Source organism: Bufo bufo, chromosome 2 (assembly GCF_905171765.1).
Source record: "Bufo bufo chromosome 2, aBufBuf1.1, whole genome shotgun sequence".
NCBI classification, from domain to species: Eukaryota; Metazoa; Chordata; class Amphibia; order Anura; family Bufonidae; genus Bufo; species Bufo bufo.
This window is the reverse complement of record NC_053390.1, coordinates 83,436,830-83,457,681: the sequence shown is the minus strand read 5'-3', so window position 1 is coordinate 83,457,681 and position 20,852 is coordinate 83,436,830. Positions and strand designations below refer to the sequence as shown.

At 43.1% G+C, this 20,852-nt stretch overlaps 1 protein-coding gene across 1 annotated transcript in view; it reads right to left on the bottom strand.

Annotated features, from left to right (window-relative positions):
- Positions 1–2,455: 2,455 nt before the first annotated feature.
- EMB (embigin) overlaps positions 2,456–20,852 on the bottom strand; it is a 44,139-nt gene continuing 25,742 nt past the window's right edge. Inside the window, exons 4-9 of the mRNA XM_040421266.1 lie at positions 20,341–20,423; positions 17,808–17,935; positions 16,922–17,204; positions 15,387–15,420; positions 15,233–15,298; positions 2,456–3,072 (exon numbers count right to left, since the gene is read on the bottom strand). Coding sequence (XP_040277200.1) covers positions 15,241–15,298; positions 15,387–15,420; positions 16,922–17,204; positions 17,808–17,935; positions 20,341–20,423 — 586 coding nt within the window. The 3' untranslated portion in view covers positions 2,456–3,072; positions 15,233–15,240. The remainder of the gene's footprint in view (positions 3,073–15,232; positions 15,299–15,386; positions 15,421–16,921; positions 17,205–17,807; positions 17,936–20,340; positions 20,424–20,852) is intronic.

Sequence of the window (20,852 nt, the reverse complement as noted above, 5' to 3'; positions counted from 1 at the left end):
GAACAAGGTAACTGCTAAAATGTTGAATTGAGTAAAAGTGTTCTGATTCACTGTATTTGTGCACCCAACAGCACTGTGGATTAGTAAGGGTTAACACCTTGACAAAACCCATTTTAGGTTGCTAAGAGATAGACCTGGGTCCGCCCCCTAGTTAATTAGTCGGTCAGTAGAAAGTGTGTGCCTAGCAGAGGAAGATGGCAGACCTATATGTGTTTACTCATCAGCATTAGGCCTAAGCTCATAGAACCTCCATCTCTGAGACATCTGCAGCTTAGGCTACTTCATCCAAAAGTGCTCCAGAAAGAGAGGAATATAAGAAGGTCTAGAATCTGAAAGGCCATGCACTAGAGACCCATGCTGAGAGGTATTGTGTTCATTAATGGAAGAGACCTTGCTGCAGTGAGAGGAAATATTGTCAATACACCCTTTCATGCTTTAAGAAGATTTGGCCAACTGTAATTTAAAGGGGTTCTCTACGTTTTTCTTCTTACTGATGATCTATCCTATCCTTTGGATAGGTCATCAGCATCTGATTGGCGGGGGTCCGACACCCGGGAACCCCTCTGATCAGCTGTTTGAGAAGGAAACGATGCTCGCAATAGCACTGCGGCCATCTCTTTGCTTTCCTACAGAGTATTGTACTGAGTGTTTCTTCCTTCTGTTGTATTAGATGTGTATTCTTTCTGCAGTCCACGCTGCACACTGAGCATTTTATATTGAAAGTGCACTTAAAGGGTTGCTTTCGGAAGTCCCACACAGTGAATGGAGGGCCTGGCATGAATGGGCAGTGTAATGTCACTTTGGGGGTGCTGTTCTGGAGACAGGAGCAGATCCCAGAGGTGAGATCCACACCTATAAGACATTGATGGCATATCCTAGTGATACAATATACCATCAATACCTCAGATGGAATACCCCTTTAATATTTTACCAGGAAGGTCTGATTCAGATGGACATGTGCTCATGTTTATCTGTAGCATGAGAGAAAAACAAAGACATCCAGCTTAGGGAGCATTCACACGACCGTGTTGGTTTTGCGGTCCGTAAATCACGGATCCGTGTGTTCCGTATGTCTTCAGTTATCTTTCCTTTTCCGTTCCGCAAGTCCGTATAATACGGACGTGGTGCTTCCGTGTGTCATCCGTTTTTCACGGTCCGCAAAAAAATGAAATGGGGTTTCCTAGAATGTTTCCAGTCCATGGGTCCGTTAAAAACGGATGACACACGGATGCATTTCCGTGTGCTATCCGTTTTTCACGGACCCAATGACTTTCTATGGGGCCACGGACCGTGATTTGCGGCCAAGTATAGGACATGTTCTAAAAAAAAAAAGGAACGGACACGGAACGGACACGGAACGGACAGCACACGGATGAGAATAAAAGGCATACCGCAATTTTCACAGACCCATAGAAATGAATGGGTCTGTGCATTGTCCGTCAAAATTGCGGAACGGACGCGGAACGGACACGGAAGAAAAACACGGTCGTGTGAATGCTCCCTTAGGGTACTTTCACACCAGCGTTTTTCTTTTCCGGCATAGAGTTCCGTCAAAAGGGCTCAATGCCGGAAAAGAACTGATCAGGCATATCTCCATGCATTCTGAATGGAGAATAATCCGTTCAGGATGTCTTCAGTTCAGTCATGTTGACTGATCAGGCAAAAGAGAAAATCGCAGCATGTGACGGTTTTATCTCCGGCCAAAAAAACTGAAGACTTGCCTGAATGCCAGATCCGGCATTTTTTCCATAGGAAATGCGCAGACCGAAAAAAAGGTGAAAAAAATAAATGCCGGATCCGTTTTGCTGGATGACACCGGAAAGACGGATCCGGCATTTCAATGCATTTTTCTGACTGATCAGGCATTTTTAACACTGATCAGGATCCTGATCAGTCTTACTAATGCCATCAGTTGGTATACGTTTTGCCAGATCCGGCAGGCAGTTCCGGCGACGGAACTGCTTGCCGGATCACTCTGCCGCAAGTGTGAAAATAGCCTAACTAAATACTTGTATCACCCTTTAATCATTCTGGAGCATCTTTTCGTAGAACCCTGTGTTGTGCCATTCCTCTGGTATTCTTCCTGGTAATGTATGAAAACATAAAAAAAATGGGTGTCACCATTCCCTTTATGAAAAAGGTGTGCCCCTACATAGTCAGCACCTATTGGATCATGTCTATGTAGAGATACACGCCATTGACAAGGAGAGTGGTCAATATACTCCTATGTAATATAGTCAATATAGTCCTACATTTCAAGAAGGAGTAACAGAGGAATGGCACAACAGAGTTCTAAAAAAGATGCAAATTTTTTGGGAATGCAAGTATTTTGTAGAAAAAAAACTGTCAGATCTGTCTTTGACATTTATTTTTACCATTGCACATCTTGTTGAAACAGGATCACAGGGCTCATGCACGCGGCTGTTGCCTTTTTTCCAGGCCACAAATTACGGATCCACAAAACACGGATACCAACCTGTGCGTTCCCATTTTGCGGAGCGGAACTGAACGTCTTGCCCTCTGTAGTACTGTCCTATCCTTGTCTGCAACGGACAAGAATAGGACATGTTCTATTTTTTTTGCGGGGCCGCGGAACGGACATACGGATGTGGACAAAACCATGGTCGTGTGCATGAGACCTTATAGAAGGTGCAGAGGTGGCGGCTACACTCAAACCCTGGATCTAAAGGGTTCCAAAAGCCCTCTTGCAAAAAAAAAAAAGCAGATACCAATAGAAAAAAGTAGGATCTGTACAGATGGCGTGCTACCCATTTCAATACGCCCCATGGTGCGACACTCACATACAGCAGTGTGCCATCTGGATAGACGGTGCTTGCTATAAGTGGCACATGGTTGGTAGGGGACCATTTAAAGACTTCATTGAGGGAAATATACGCCTCTGTGTAGGAGGATACATTAATGACAATAATGAATATGGTTTGGGGTATCTCCATAGGTCAGCAGCGCTGCAGAAAGGCCTCTGAAGATCTGTTGGTTGGGTCATGGTGACCTAATCTGATATCAAGATATTGGACGCAGAATAGCTGAACCGTTGCATTAGAGTTCACTTCACTGTATAAGGAAGACAAGATAAAGATATAATGGATTAGAGAGAGTAAACTGACAATACCCATTACACTGATCAACCATAACATGCCGAAAATTGTGTAGGTCCCTCATCGTGCTACTAAAACAGCTCTGACCCGTCAAAGTATGGACTCCACAAAACCCCCTGAAAGCGGCTTAGCACCAAGACATTGGTAATGTAGTGATTCACTGCTAAAGGATTAATGTTATAGTTCATTACTAAAGTGGTTAAAGTTTTCAGTGTGATACTGAATATCATCTATGTACTATTTAACCCAAAAAGGCTGTGCATAGGTAGAAAACAGTTAAACCGGCAGCCTTTGTTACAACAGGCGGGTCATGGGCTGGTCCCATTTTCCCTGGCTGGCTGTAGGGAGTTCCTAGCAAGCCAAGCTAGAGTAAAGACCTGCTTTGGTGTGCTCTGCCAAGTAGGCCATGAAAGAGAACTCTTCTCCAGGAGAACACCGCTCCTGAGAGTAAAAGCTGCCAGAAAGAGGCATTTTCTTAAGAACTACCTCTGAGAGAAAGAAGCATTGAATTTTACAGATGGTTGAGGATCGTAAGGGCCATGCCGGGAGTCAGTAAAGGCAACACCCACTTATGGTTTTGAACTTTACTGCCTGTGGTCTGGGTTTATTGCTTATGGCGCCCACCACACTTCTGACACGGACTGGACATCCGATCTAGGACTACACCTTGCAGACTAGGCAAGATTGCTGTTTTTTTTTATTGAGAGACTCAGTGAGTACTACTACCATCATTGCCACCTTCCATATACAGCCTTTTGGAAAAAGCCTACTCTGTGAAATACTGTGCCTGCTGCATGTCTTTATAATGTTACTCCTTGTCCTCCTGGCTTGCAACCTACTACTCATCCACCTAACACCAAAGGCACGCCAGCCACCACTAGGCAGGAGCCCCTAAAGGTTCAGTGTGTCCCAAGGGGATCAGGATGCAACCTCCCAGAAGGAGGACTGCCACTGTGGGTACAACTACCACCATCATATCTACTACCACTACTACTGTCCTGCCGGGGCCCACTGCACATACATACGTGTACAACACTTGTTTCAGCTCTATAGGACTGCCAGAGACAGCCAAGTACAAGCAATCAGCTATCGCCAGCATCCCCATAGAGTATGTACCGAGAGAGCACTTGCGTGTCCACCACTTTATTCTTGTGATGGCTGGGGGCCCTGGACTGGAGCCGATCAGAGTGGATAGGGGATACGTTGTTTAAAGAGACAACTTCTTTATGTTGTGAGGTGGGGCCATTGGTTGCTATGATGCTGTGCGCTTCGTGCCGCCGCCGATGTACAGAAATACATTCATATGATCTATACATGAAACTTGCATGGGGATCAGCTACAATACCAGGCAATGCCAAGAGAAAGGGTGGGGCTGTTTCTGAGAAAAAAAATTATTTCGTTTTTCTAAACCAGACAACCCCTTTAAGTATGCAGATATATTTTTCTAATAAAGACATAAAAACAAATAGCATCATCACAATAAAAATCTATAGCGGTCTGAGGATGCCACCATTTTTCTATTTAGTCTATTTATTTCATGACAAAACAACTTTAGGCTACTTTCACACTAGCGTTAATATTTTCCGGTTTTGAGATCCATCATAGGGTCTCAGTACCGGAAAAAAATGCTTCCGTTTTGTCCCCATTCATTGTCACTGGGGACAAAACGTAACTGAAGAGAACGGAATGCTCCAAAATGCATTCCGTTCCGTTCTCACGCGGGAGAGCAGACCGCAGTATTCTGTGGTTTGCTTTCCGTCCTTGGATGCGGAGCAAGACGCATCCGTCATGACCCACAATGCAAGTCAATGGGGGCGGATCCGTTTTCCCTGACACAATAAAAAACTGATCCGTCCCCCATTGACTTTCAATGGAGTTCATGACTGATCCGTCTTGGCTATGTTAAAGATAATACAAGCGGAATCGTTCATAACGGATGCAGATAGTTGCCGGATCCAGCAAAAACACTAGTGTGAAAGTAGCCTTAGGGCTCATGCACACAACTGTGCTGTTTTTTGCGGTCCGCAAATTGCGGATCCACAAAAAACGGATGCTGCCCGTGTGCCTTCTGCAATTTGCGGAACGGAACAGAAGGCCCATTATAGAAATGCCTATTCTTGTCTGCAAAACCGACAAGAATAGGACATGCCTCATAATTTTTGTGAGGCCACGGAACGGAGCAACAGATGCGGACAGCACACAGTGTGCTGTCTGAATCTTTTGAAGACCCATTGAAATGAATGGTTCCGTATATGGACCGTATACAGAATTCAAAATACGGCCCGTATACGGAACACAAAAAACGTTCTTGTGCATGAGCCCTTATTTATTAAAACTTTTGACATTCCTGCTTATTATTCCCTTGCACTAAAGTCTATCTTTTCACAGAATAACTGCTTTTTCTTAACGAAAACCTGGACTTCAGCTTGACATAAATTGTATCTGATGTCGTTAGTGCGGGAGAGGAAATATTGATTAAAGAGATGAATAAAAGCAATGAAATGAAAATATCAAAATGCAGCTGGAGAGGGAAGAGGTGAATCCATTATTAATGCTGCTGCTAATTATAACTCCACCGCTCCCGTTCCAGCCTTGGGTCGTCCTTATCTCTCGTCTCCACATTTCACATCTTTCTTCGTCACTGCTCTGTTTCTTGTTACGGGTGGCCACCACCTGCATCAGAGCGCACCTCAGTCACCGTACATATCGGACCCATACATATAGGACACACCTGTATGATCAGCACACATCAGATGTGTGACACCCACCCATTGGAGGTACGTCGATCCACATACACAAATGTCATCCACATTACACACTTGCTAGGGTCTACAGCAATGCATTTACACTCTGTACATTGAGGGAAATTTATCATCTCCTTTGTGCCAGAAAAGTGGCTTTAAAAAGTCGCAAGCAGGGCCATCTTTAATGCGGGGCAAAAGGGGCAGCTGCCCAGGGCCCAGTTGCTCCTGGGGGCCCCAAGGAGGCCCTACCTCTTGAGCCCCGCTGGCCACTGGTGACGTGGGGGCCGCATCAGGGCACAGGGAGATGAGCGCTTCCATTGTGGAAGTGCTCATCTCCATAGTCCTCTGTATCGCCGTCTTCAGACAGCGATACAGATGGAAGTGCTGCAGCGGGGCAGGGGAGAGAGAGGCGTCTCCCTTACCCGTTCCTCTGATAGGCTGCAGACACTAGGCCTGCAGCCTATCAGAGGCCAATGCAGGCAACGCAATGACACGGGACACAGGCCGGAAGAGGCCTGCATCACACCGCTGCCAGCCTGATGGTAAGTATAAGTGTGTATTTTTTTTATATGGTACTACTACTGGCACATGATTAGGGGGCATCTATGGGGGTACCTGTTACTGGCATATGTTTGGGGGGCATCTATGGGGGCACCTGTTACTGGCACATGATTGGGGGGCATCTATGGGGGCACTTGTTACTGACACAAGATTGGGGGGAATCTATGGGGGCACATTTTACTGGCACATTATTGGGGGGCACTGTGGGGGCACTTCTTACTGGCACATTATTGGTGGCACTTTTTACTAGCACATTATTGGGGCATCTATGGGGGCACTTCTTATAGGCACATTTTTGGGGCCACTATGGGGGCCACAAAGAAGGGGTATTTTATATGGGGAGCACTGTATAGGGGAATTTTATACTGGGGCACATTATGGTGGGTACTACGGGGAAGGGGAGAGAGGAGTACTATGGGCTCATATATGGGGGCACTAAGAAGGGGTATTTTATACTTTCAAATTATGGGGGACACTGAGGGCATCTACTAGGGCACTATATATGGGGCATTTTATACTGGTACATTATGAGGGGCACTAGGAAGAAGGGGGGAGAGGAGGACTATGGTGGCATTTACTGGGGGCACTATATAGTGGTATTTTATACTGGCACATTATGGGGGCACTATAGGGACATTAGATCAACTGGGGGCATTAAACCCTTAGGGACTGGGCTCATTATTACCTTAAGGGCCAGGCCATTTTTTGCAAATCTGACCAGTGTCACTTTAAGTGGTGATAACTTTAAAACGCTTTGACTTATCCAAGCCATTCTGAGATTATTTTTTCGTCACATATTGTACTTCATGACACTGGTAAAATGAAGTCAAAAAAATTAATTTTTATTTACCAATTTTTTTTACAAAATTGCAAATTTCAAAGTTTCAATTTCTCTACTTCTATAATACATAATAACTATTTTTGTAGGTATTACTATTTTACATTCCCCATATGTCTACTTCATGTTTGGATCATTTTGGGAATGACATTTTATTTTTTGGGGACGTTACAAGGCTTAAGTTTAGAAGCAAATCTTTAAATTTTTCCGAAATTTTCAAAAACCCACTTTTCATGGACCAGTTCAGGTCTGAAGTCACTTTGTGAGGATTACATAACAGAAACCACCCAAAAATGACCCCATTCTAGAAACTACACCCCTCACGGTATTCAAAACTGATTTTACAAACTTTGTTAACCCTTTGGCCTCTTTCACACGGGCGTTGCGGAAAAATGTGCGGGTGCGTTGCGGGAACACCCGCGATTTTTCCGCGCGAGTGCAAAACATTGTAATGCGTTTGGAACTCGCGTGAGAAAAATTGCGCATGTTTGGTACCCAAACCCGAACTTCTTCACAGAAGTTCGGGCTTGGGATCGGTGTTCTGTAGATTGTATTATTTCCCCTTATAACATGGTTATAAGGGAAAATAATAGCATTCTGAATACAGAATGCATAGTAAAACAGCGCTGGAGGGGTTAAAAAAAAAAAAAAAAATTTAACTCACCTTAGTCCACTTGATCGCGTAGCCCGGCATCTCCTTCTGTCTCCTTTGTTGAACAGGACCTGTGGTGAGCATTAATTACAGGAACAGGACCTTTGATGACATCACTCCGGTCATCACATGATCCATCACCATGGTAAAAGATCATGTGACATACCATGTGATGACCGGAGTGACGTCATCAAAGGTCCTGTTCCTGTAATTAATGCTCACCACAGGTCCTATTCAACAAAGGAGACAGAAGGAGATGCCGGGCTACGCGATCAAGTGGACTAAGGTGGGTTAAATTATTTTTATTTATTTTTTAACCCCTCCAGCGCTGTTTTACTATGCATTCTGTATTCAGAATGCTATTATTTTCCCTTATAACCATGTTATAAGGGAAAATAATAATGATCGGGTCTCCATCCCGATCGTCTCCTAGCAACCGTGCGTGAAAATCGCACCGCATCCGCACTTGCTTGCGGATGCTTGCGATTTTCACGCAACCCCATTCACTTCTATGGGGCCTGCGTTGCGTGAAAAATGCAGAATATAGAGCATGCTGCGATTTTCACGCAACGCACAAGTGATGCGTGAAAATCACCGCTCATGTGAACAGCCCCATTGAAATAAATGGGTCGATATTCAGTGCGGGTGCAATGCGTTCACCTGACGCATCGCATCCGCGCGGAATACACGCCTGTGTGAAAGGGGCCTTTAGGTGTTCCACAAGAATTAATAGAAAATAGAGATACAATTTCAAAATTTCACTTTTTTGGCAGATTTTCCATTTTGTGGTCGTAAACTGCAGTACGGGCACACGGCAGGGCGCAGAAGGAAAGGAATGCCATATGGTTTTTGGAAGGCAAATTTTGCTGGACTGGTTTTTGACACCATGTCCCATTTGAAGCCCCCCTGATGCACCCCTAGTGTAGAAACTCCAAAAAAGTGACCCCATTTTAGAAACTACGATATAGGGTGGCAGTTTTGTTGGTACTATTTTAGGGTACATATGATTTTTGGTTGCTCTATATTACACTTTTTTTGAGGCAAGGTAACAAGAAATTGGCACAGTTTTTTTTATTTTTTGTTATTTACAACATTCATCTGACAGTTTAGATGTGGTATTTTTATAGACCAGGTTGTCACGGATGCGGCGATACCTAATATGTATATATTTGTTATATTTATGTAAGTTTTAAACAATGATTTCATTTTTGAAACAAAAAAAATCATGTTTTAGTGTTTCCATTGTCTGAGAGACATAGTTTTTTCAGTTTTTGGGAGATTATCTTGGGTAGGGTATGATTTTTACGGGATGAGATGACTGTTTGATTGGCACTATTTTGGGTTGCGTGTGACTTTTTGATCGCTTGCTATTACACTTTTTGTGATGTAAGGTGACAAAAAATTGTTTATTTAGCACAGTTTTTATTTTTTACGGTGTTCATCTGAGGGGTTAGGTCATGTGATATGTTTAGGGGAAAATGAAGTTTTTGTTTATTTTTACTTGAAACTTAATTTTTTTGGGGGTAAAACTTTATTTTTTTCACTTTATTTTTTGTCCCACTTTGGGACTTCAACTTTTGGGGGTCTAATCCTTTACAATGCATTCCAATACTTCTGTATTGGAATGCATTGGCTGTATGAGTAATACAGTGAGTATTACTCATACAGCTTCCGGCCTGTGAGATCCAGGGGGCTTACAGGCACGTCACAGGAAGGCAGCGGCGATGCCTCAGGAAGGCATCGCGCTGCCTTCCATGCCATCAGGTCCCCCCTACAGCCCCATGGGGACCCGATGGCATCACCGCCCGCCGCACCATAAAAAGCCGCAAACCGCAGGTCTGAATTAACCTGCGGTTTGCGGCGATCGCCGACACGGGAAGGGGGGTCACAGGACCGGGCGGCGGTGATCGGAAATACACATGACGTAACGGTACGTCATGTGTCCTTAAGTACCGGGACAACATGCCGTACTGGTACATCATGTGTCCTAAAGGGGTTAAAAGGGGGTATTTTTTCAACTGACAAATTATAAGGAGAATTATTACTACTGGGGGGCATTATTATGGAGTTTATTACTACTGGGGGTCTATGGGGAACATGATTACTAGTATGGACACTATGGGAGCATAATTACTTCTGGGGAACAGTGGGGACATGTTGGGGGCACTGTAGGAGCACTATTACTACCATGTGTGCTCTAGCAGAGAATTATTCCTATTGGTGGGATTTTTGGGAGCACTATTTCTGTGGGGGCACCTTGGCACAGTATCAGCTTACCACAATTATTTTTGGGGGACGTTATGTGTCTGGGGCACTATTTGCTGGGCGCAGTTATTTTAGGGCACTGTGTGCCAATAATTATTGAAGGGCACTATCTGCATGGTACTACCATTATCATGGGGTTTATCTGTTTCTGCAGTATAGTATTGGGGAGCACAGCGGCACAGTACTGGGGGTGGTAGGATGATTTGTCCAGAAGATGGGAGGATGATGGAAAAGTAGTAAGGCTACTTTAACACTAGCGGCAGGACGGATCCGACAGGCTGTCGGATCCGTCCTCCCGCTATTTTGCCGTGCCACCGCTCCATACCCATTGACTATAATGGGGACGGGGGCGGAGCTCCGGCACAGCACGGCAGGGCACGGCGAGAGGCCGCCAGACTAAAAGTACTGCATGTCCGACTTTTTAGTCCGGTGGCCTCTCACTGTGCACTGCCGTGCTGTGCCGGAGCTCTGCCCTGTCCCCATTATAGTCAATGGGGACGGAGCGGCGGTCCGGCGGCACGGCAAAATAGTGGCAGGACGGATCCGACAGGGTGAACAGCCTGTCAGATCTGTCCTGCCGCTAGTGTGAAAGTACCCTAAACTAAGATTTTGTTTGTTGTCAAACTGCAGAGACGAGAAATGGCTGAAAAATGGTGGTCTGGTGTGAAGGTCTGAAAGGAGAAGATGAGGAAATAGAACATCTACATCAAAGAGACGTCACTGGATGTAAGAGGTATGTGGCGCTGTATTACCCTGTATGTAGGGGTGGATGGAGGGGTTAGTAGTACACTACTATCTGCACATTGTAAAAAAAAATAAAAAAAGTTCTCTGCAAAATACTATATATCTGTGTCAGAAGTTGTGCTTTTTTAATTTTTAGAATAATGATACAGCCATTTAATTTGATACTTTTGTGCTAATTCATTTTTTTAATATATATTAAGGGACACTATAGTCACCAGAACCACAACAGCTAAACGTAGTAGTTCTGGTGTCTATAGCATGTCTCTGCAAGCTTTTTAATGTAAACACTGTCTTTTCAGAAAAAAAGGCAGTATTTAAATTACTGCCAAGGAACACCTCTAGTGGCCACTCACTCGTGTTGTGGTGGAGGGCATGATTGCATGCTAGGGTGTGGGAAGGCGGGATCCAGGGGGCCCAAGTAAATTCTTGCCCAGGGTCCAATCAATATTAAAGACGGCCCTGGTCGCAAGCAGTGTGTTTTTTACTTTTTAAATGCAACTTTTTGAAAATAAAAGTCGCAAATGTTTCTTTTTACACCGCACTCAACAGGGGGCGTGGTAAGTGCAGGTAAGGGGCGTGTCCAACACCCAAGACAGATTTATCTTAATTTACACCAGTTTTCTGGCCCAAATGAAGCCAGAAATGTAAGCCACCTCTGAGCTATCGTAGATTTCTGTTTAGGTGCACCGGGTGCCGTAACATGTACCTAATTTGTGAGGCCTGTGTCTCGTTATAAAATAGGTGCATCCTCCGGCAGCTCAGAAGATTGGTGTAGATCAGGGATCAGCAACCTCCGACACTCCAGCTGTTCAGAAACTACTACTCTCAGAATGCTTCATTAACTTCTGTAGGAGTAAGAAGTACAACCGAGCATGTTTGTATGCTGGGAGTTGTAGTTTCATAACAGCTGGGGTGCTGAATGTTGCTGAGCCCTGGTGTAGAAATGGCCAGTCTTCCTCATTGTATCCGTTGGGTAATGCTCCTGGCACGTACGCCACATGTGTCTGTATACCCCTATAGGCCTAACGGAGGTCATTCTGATATCCATCGTGCTGGTACGGTTTAAGCATATGCGCAGGATGCTACACTTTCTCATACAGCCAAGCAAATTAGAACTTACTGGCGGTATTTTTTTTATAATAATGTTTTTGAGTTATGTATGCACCAGAGTGAGAGCAGTATATAGGAGAAAAAAGAGAAGACATGAGCTCTCCATGGGCAACATTATATAGACCAAGGTGAATGCTGTGTGTATCCTGCATTTTCCCCTTCCGCAGGTCCCGTAATATGTGACAAATACCTATTCTTGTCCGCAGACAAGCATAGGACATGTTCTATTTTTTTTTATTCTATTCATATATGGATGCCAACAGCGTACGTTGTGCTGTCCGTTTCTTTTGCGGCCCCATTAACTTGAAATTAAAATAAAAAAATGCGGATCCGATGTGGAACAAAAATACAGCCGTGTGAATGCACTCTTAGGAGGAGATTCATTAAGGAATTTATGCTACAAAAGAAGCATTAAAAAGTCACAAATTAAGAAACACGCCATATTTGCAGCATCATTTTTAACTTTTTTTGCTTCTCACCACTTTTATGAAGTAGCGGGAAGAAGGACAGGCTTAGCGGTATTGCGCGGAGCCTCTCGGTATTTACTATAAATTTACACTAGAAACTGGCGTAAATTAAGTTTACACCAGCCCTAGCTGTCACGGCGCAGTGTGATAAATACACTCCACACTGAACACAGAAGGGAAGGGAAAAGATATTAGGCCTAGGGAAAGTGAAATGGTCACACCTAGTGAGTCCCTACGCCGAGCCCTGACTGCTATCAGTATGAACAGTGTTCATACACAGGAACCTAAGCCCAATCTCACCCTGACAGGGCCCTGCAGATAGTATCAGGACACGGATGGCCTATTCCTTCCCAGATGAAGGAATAGGAGACCCCCTCAGGCCTAATATCAGGAGGGAGGGGAAAACAACAAACAACAAAAAAGATAAACTTAACTTCCAGAAGTATGCGGGCGAGCAGGAACTCAGAGAGAACCAACACCAGGACTTCCACAAACAAGGAGCTATCAAACACATAGCATGATGGGTGAGGCAAGACTAAATAGAGGAGAAGGAATGACCACTTAAGCTACACCTGAGACAAGAGGTGTGGTCATCCCCGGCAACAACACAGAAAGGTGAAACCAAAGAGGCTGTCAATCAGGTGCAGCCAGTCTCCTCGATCTTCTAGTCCCTGACACAGGCGGGACCGTGACACTAGCATCTGTCTCTTAAAGGGCTTGTCCAGGCTTTTTCTATTGATGACCTATTCTCAGGATAGTGGTGGATTGGTGGTGGTCTGAAACCCAGCACCCCCGCCAATCAGATGTAAGAGTGTGCACGTGCCGTCTCCCATCTCTCTTCCTGTCCGCTGTTGCAGTCCCATATACATACAAAAAGCCTGGACGACCTCTTTAACCCTTTCCTGAGCAGCTCCTGAGTAGAGTGGGTGCCAAAACCGCGGTTGCCCTGCTGTTTCTTATAGCAGACACCCGCGGCTAATGTCCGCAACCGGCAGTAATGCTGATCGCGGATATTTGACTCCTCAGATGCCGTTGTCAATAGTATTTCCTATGGAGCCTTTGCCTGTAATAGGGCTCCATAGGAAAGTAGCAATTTTCTCAGACTCCAATGCTAATGCATTGGGGTCTATGAGACTAGTTACCTATGATTGCTTGTTATAGTTCTCTATGGGAACTATAAAAAAGTGTAAAAAATTAAAAACTAAAAGAACAAAAAAAATACACATCATGGGTATTGCCATGTGTGAAAACGCCTATAGTATAAAAATATATTTCCCATACGGCAAACAGCAAAATGGAAAAAAGCGTCAAAATGTCCGATTCGCCGTTTTTGGTCGCTTCAGTATCTACAAAGTGATCAAAAAGTCATGCACACCCCAGAATGATATCAATGAAAAGTTCAGATCGCCCCGCAAAAAATGAGCCCCCACACATGGTCAAAATATGGCGACAAAAAAATAAAACTGATTTTTTTTCCCACTTTTTTGTTATTTGAACACTATTAAAATGCAAGAAAAACTATACATATAAGGTATCGCCGGATTCGTACTGTAGAATAAAAGTAACTGGTCAGTTTTATCGCACATTGAACGTCGTAAATAACTAAAAAAACGTAAAACTGTGGTGGAATTGCTTTTTTTTTTTTTATTTCACCCCATTTGGAATTTTTTTCCCGCTTCCGACTACATCATGTGCAATATTAAATGGTGGTGTTGCAAAGTATAACTTGTCCTGCAAAAAACAAGCCCTCATATGGCTATGTGAACAGACAAATAAAAATGTTATGGCTCTGGAAAAGCAGGAAGCGCAAAACGAAAACGCAAAAAGAAAAAACCTCTGGGGTTAATAAACTAGGCACATCTCGCTCCAACACCCAGGAGGTTAGGACTGGCATTGGAGATTCTTATATCTCCTTCCTAATGCATTAACCGGGCAAATTTGTATAATGCGGCAGAAGACGTGTCAGAAGGTTTCAGTATGGTTCACTTACCTTAATCCTGCCAGATGGACCAGGTTGAAGTCGGTATTAAACATGCACTGACGTCACCTGATTGTGTTGTGACTCTATGGTCTATTGGGGAGTGGTTGGTTAATGGGTGCGTCTGTCAATGGGGAAGACGTTGCCACAATATAAATTTTTTCCAAATATTTCTGGTGTATTATACTCGCTTTAAGTATGGTATGGAGTATGGAGAGAGGCGATTGCTGCAATTTTGTGCAACCCAAGGATAGGCGAGTTGTCCTCAAGCAGATCGGCTCTGTCATCCCGCTCTTGACCTGGTTTTCAGGAGCTTTGCGAGGGGCTGCACTACCAACTGTCTCTTCTGCAACCCTGCTGCAATACTGGCCATTATGTAGTGTTTGTGGGACGGTGCTGCGACCAAACATTTGCAATTTTTTTCCCTTAAAAAAAATGTGGACGAGCCAGAGAACGGTGGAGCAGGGAGCTGACGGTTCTGTGCCTCACCAATGTATTCGACTGTATCTGCGCCTTTCAGCTGAAATCAGGACATGCCACAGCCCTCCAAGGACTGTTGGACAGCTGCCAATATAAGGGACTGTCCCCCTGGAACTGGTTTGACTGTGAGGTATGACAATAATGGCCACATTTTGATAATAACACTTATTTGGTATGATGAATACGTTTTTCCAACAACTTCTACAAATCACAGGTTAGACATTTTTGCCTTCACTACTCTCTGTGAAGATATAAAATCCCCTTTAAATGACTTCACCTTGAGTATTAGACCTTCCTCTGCCGGGTGGTGCTGGTTTCGTCAGTGCTGCCATCCTCAGGTTTTCTGAAGTGGAAAGCAAAAGGACAAAATGCAATGAGTCCAGGAAGAGCTGCGGCATGTATATAAGAAAATACTGGAAGCGAATTCTTACAGTTGTGCCATTGGTTCATAGTCTTTTTTATCGTCTGTAGGAGGAAGATATGGAAAATCAGTGTATATCAATAGCTACTCGAAATAAAATGGTTTGTACACAGTTAACTGCCTGAGACGACTCCACTTACTCCAGCCAGTACATTATTTACTATAAAAAAAAGTGCTCAGAATGCTTTAATGGCTATGTACATCTTCAGGGGCAATTTCTTTTTATGATTGCATTTTACTCATTTTGGGCTAAAAATCATTTTTTCAATTGGTCTTTATTAAAAATATTCAGCCATTCTGTGACAAAGGATTCATTATTTTTCTAGCTGTGTAAATGCTACTTTCACTTTGTGTCGTTTATCATCCAAATAGATCCTATAACCAAGTTATTTTATACCTCCACAGGAACACTCCAAAATAGCAGTATACTTCAATATAAATAGGAGTCACCAAAGTTTCTTAATAATTAATACATTTTTATTTAATACATCATGATAAAAAGAAAGGAAAATGATATACAAGTAGGGAATACAAAAAATACATGCCACTACATTGCACTTAATGATGGTATGTGTATGGTATGTGAATATCAGACAGCAAAACAGTCAAAGTATGTCCTACATCATTAAGTGCGATGTAGTCGTCATCTTGTAACCCTTACCTCTAAATTACTAAGAGGTACTAAGAGGTACATTCTTATCATTAAGATAAGGATTGAGCTATGTGTTTATATGGTCAGAGATAAGGAGCCCAGCCCTGAGCAGAAGAGAGAAAATTCAGACCTTCTACTCGGCCATGTACAGAGAAAAAGGCTCCAAATTTTAATAAAGACCAATGGAATTTTTTTTAATTTTAAGCTCAAAATGAGTACAATGCAATAATTAAAAAAATGCCCCAAAAGGTGTACATAGCTTTTAAAATAATAAAAAAATGAATACCTCATCCGTGCACCAACGCTTCTAGGGTTTCCTGCTGATCTCTGTATTTCCCAGTGCCTCTTGACGTGGAAATGGGACCATTCAGCCAATCATTGCCATGATCTGTGACTAGCTGAGTGGTCACATTTCAATGTTGAACCACTGTTGAAACCGTGGAGGAACCCAGGAAGCACCGGAAATTGAGTTTTTCTATTTTGTACAGCGTAGGATAGGTCAATATCAGATAGGTGGGGGTCCAACATCGGGCACCCCTTCTGATCAGCTGTTTCAGGCTGCTGTGGCGCTGGAAGCTTACTGTGTATGGCATGGAAGCAGAAGACTCTGTACACTCTGTCATTTCTGGTGCTGGTGTATTGATGCTCGGCTCCCATTTACATGAATGAGAGATGAGCTGCAGCCCCCCTAAAGAACCAATACAATGTACAGCATATGGCCCTCTCTGCCTTAAGTTCCATACACTGTATAGTTTTAGCCATTGGCAGCCCGAAACAGCTGATCAGTGGGGATGCCAGGCGTCGAACCACCACCAATCTGATATTGACGACTTATGTTTAATTTATATGAACATTTTAGAATAGTGGAGTGCATAAAAATTGTGATTTCTTACCTTCTTGAACCCGTTTCTTCTTGCTTATTGCCTCATAGACCAATATTACGGTCACTATGACTACAACTTCACCTGCAATCACAAGGAAGACCTTCAGAGGAACCCAGTAACTGAGAACTTTAATATACACTAGGCCTTCACTTTCTACATTTTTAAAAAAGGCCTTGCACACATAGCTGCCATTATCACTTTCAGACAGATCTGTAATTCGCAGCTTTGTTTCATTGCTTTTGTCGCTAAGTTCTTCATATTTTTTGGGATCCATGGAGAAATTTAGTAGCACCTACAGAAGAACAAATGGATGATGAGTAACAATGAAAACGTAAAACATGAAAAACATATCTATTGCTTTTAATAAAGATAACCATACTCTCAGGGTCATACTGGCCCATTATAGTTTTAGAAGATCCTCCAGTGGCCCTGGGTTCTGACCACAATAATAGAACCTAATGGTCCAACTGTAATTGGGAGCCAATCACTTATGACTAGGGTCTACTTCATCATTTTGCACTCAGTACCCATTAATAATAATGTGAAAACAGAATGCTCAAAACGTTTGGTAATTAATTAAAAGTAAAAAAATGAAAATATTGCATTGACATAAGTATTCAGATCCTTTAGGCCAAATGTACACAACCGTATCCGTTTTGTAGTCCACAAATCACGGATCTGCAAAACGCGGGTCCCGGCCGACAATTTTTTTTTTAATCTTGGAGAAATATCCTATCCTTGTCTGCAAAATGAACAAGAATAGGACATGTTCTACCTTCTTTGTGTAACTCAAACTAAATTATTTTATCATGAACATTGAAACTTGAGATATGTATTTCAGAAGTGTACTACCAGGTGAAATATCACAGCTGGAATGCCATGCATCATCATTTACCTGCTCGTTCTCAGTGACTTTGTACCATAACCATTTATCGGGTTGGTTCGTTGAGACATCACATTTTAGAACTATGAAATCTCCAATATAGCTTACTAAAACCTTTTTCCCACCATGGACCGAAGGCACTAAAAAAATGGGATAACATAAAATACTTAAGCAATATAACAAAATAAACCCACAAATTTTACTCAGAAGAAGCTAAAATCATACCATTGCAGTTATTAGTCAACTGCTTGACAACATGGATCACCTGGAATTAATGTCTGGATAGTGTATTCTCCAGTACCTGATGATGCCACCTATTCGCTACCCAACTAATTTAAACGAGCCAGGTCCAGGGGTCATGTGATCCAGATAATGAAATTGGTGAGGAAGGTCTATAGGACTGAAATGTTAAATTTTACTAACGCCTGGATCATTTCATACTTACCAATGTTTCAGTTGGTAAAAACAGGGCATCTAAGCCCCAACCCTGGGAACTCCCAACCCCACACGGGAACGAACACTTACGGGTGGAATTTGTGTTAGCTCCACCCATTTTCAGCATGGGACATCGCAGATTTGCCATGACTGTCTCGGAAAATCAGGGACAGTCCAGCCAAATTCAGAACAGTTGCCAAGTATGGGATTTCTTCATCGTTGGATATGAAGATTACAAAAAGTCCTCAATGAGCAACAAGAGATACTTCTGACTGAAACCCCTTTAACTTGACTGAATCAACAGCAAATAAGTATACTACATACTCAGCAAATTTTATAGTGTCCTTAATGGGGTATATGAAAATCAGAAGACCCTCACTATGTACACCGATCAGCTATAACATTAAAACTGGTGAAGTGGCTCACATTGGTTATCTCATTACAATGGTACCTGTGAAGGGGAGGGATATATAAGGCAGCAAGTGATCTGCCAGGTTTTGAAGTTGACGTGTTGGGTGCAGGAAAAATGGGCACACACAAGGATCTTTGACAAGGGCAAAGTTGTCCTTTGTCAGTGTATAAAATACTTTTTTCGAAATGAATGAGGCATGGATCCTCCTACTGTTACTTCCATTATCCCTGCTGCCATTACCATTACCCTTACACAGCTGCTGCCACTACTACTACCCAACACATCCGCACACACATCTACTGCCTTGTTTGTTCCATGCTGTTCTGTTACTGTTGCCACTATTGCCCCTATACAACTTACCCTTTCCACATCCATACTGTACTGCTGCTGCTCCCAAATAAACGGAACAATTATTCCAGGCTTGTTCAAGTTCAAAACAAGCTGTTATTTCTTCTGACAATTAACACTTGTGTGTGTATAAATATGGGCAGGCATTTTGCCCCTGTTAACGCAAAATTTTTAAAGGATTGTGCAAAACAAGTTACTGTTTCTTATTAACATGTGTGTATAAACAGGGGCAGGGATCTGTCTCCGTTAAGACATAATTTTTGGATGATTGGTTGCAACAAGCCACTGTTTTTTTGTTCTAATGACACCATATTTGTTTAATCAGCATCAGCCCTAAAATAAGGGACAATTTTTGAAAGGTTCTAATATGAAAAAGGAAAACAAATGCTAAAGTGCAGTGGTTTGTTTTTTAGTGTGCTGTTTGCCAACACCATCAAATATGCGTTTTTACCTATAGCTTTATATGTCAGTGTCACTCTGAAATTATTTGCTATTGCTGTCTTTGCATTCAAGAGCTTAAAGTGGTTGTCTGGGTTCAGGGATAAACACGGACATAAGCTCCCCTTCACACCTTTACCATGTATGAGAGGAGCATCGGAGCATGTCCGTGCTCCGATGCTCCCTTTGACTTGCGCTGCATTGCGCAGTGCCAGGTCTGTTTGTTGTGAACTGGTAACGTATCGGGCTTCACATTAGTATGCTAGGTGGAGACTTTCCCTGTGCTGTCCTAGTGATGCCCACCTCTAAAACCGCCCAGAACAGTGCTATACACCACCCATTTGTGCCAGTGACGTCTCCGCCTAGCATACTCATGTAAAGCCTGATACGTCACCGGCTCACAACAAACAGACCTTGCTCTGTGAGATACAGCTCAAGGTGAGGGGAACATCGGAGACAGGAAATGCTCCGATGCACCACTTCTACATGGTAAAGGAGAGAAGGGGAGCTTATATCCGGGTTCAGCTAACATTCGTAAAAAAAAAAAAATGTCATATGCCAATTTTCAGGCCAGTTAAAGCACCTTTGATTAATGTAGAATCGATTCTGCCAAGAATAAAAAAATTTGAACATGGAACAAAACTAATTTCAAGAAATTTGCTCATCTCTACCCCTGACACCTCATAATACAGTGGTCTTGTGACCTCGAAATAACACTGAACAACCAAATGTTATCTAGCCACCTTTACGTAATGTCTAATTTGACTTTACCATCACTGGTCTTTCACTCGTATGCTGTACCTTGTTGCAAATTTTTGCTATATAATCTTCGCAAAAAATCCACAAGAAATAGTCTTACACAACCACAGTGGACAGAATGGAGTAGAATAAATGATCATGTTTTTGTCTCACCTTGTAAACTAAATGTTCCATTTGTCATGGAGCTAAAACTACAGGTATAGTTCCCGGTCATGTTCATGTCTGTTACGACAAATCTGGAAGAAAAACATCAGGATAAAAGGTTACAATATCGGGTGTAGCTTTAGGGAGAGGGTGCTGGAAGGGTTCTGCTGTGCCCTGGGGGCACAAGGGGAGTCAATGAAGGCCTCTTTACACTGCCCGAACATTGGGAAGATTATCACTAACAAGCATCCGTACGGACGCTCATTAGTCATAATCTGCTGGTGTAAAGGTGCCACCGATTACCTGATGAATAAGCAAAACACTCGTTCATCAGGTAATAGGATCGTTGGTGTGGACACCTAAATTATCATATGCCATGCCAGCAAACAACGTATCTGTATGGGGACGAGCAATGGCGTTAGCGATCACTACTCCCCATACTGTGGAGGAGATTGCTGCATGTAAATGCACTGGTCTACTTGACTGACGAGCAGGTGCTTGCCAGACAGGAATGCTTCCTT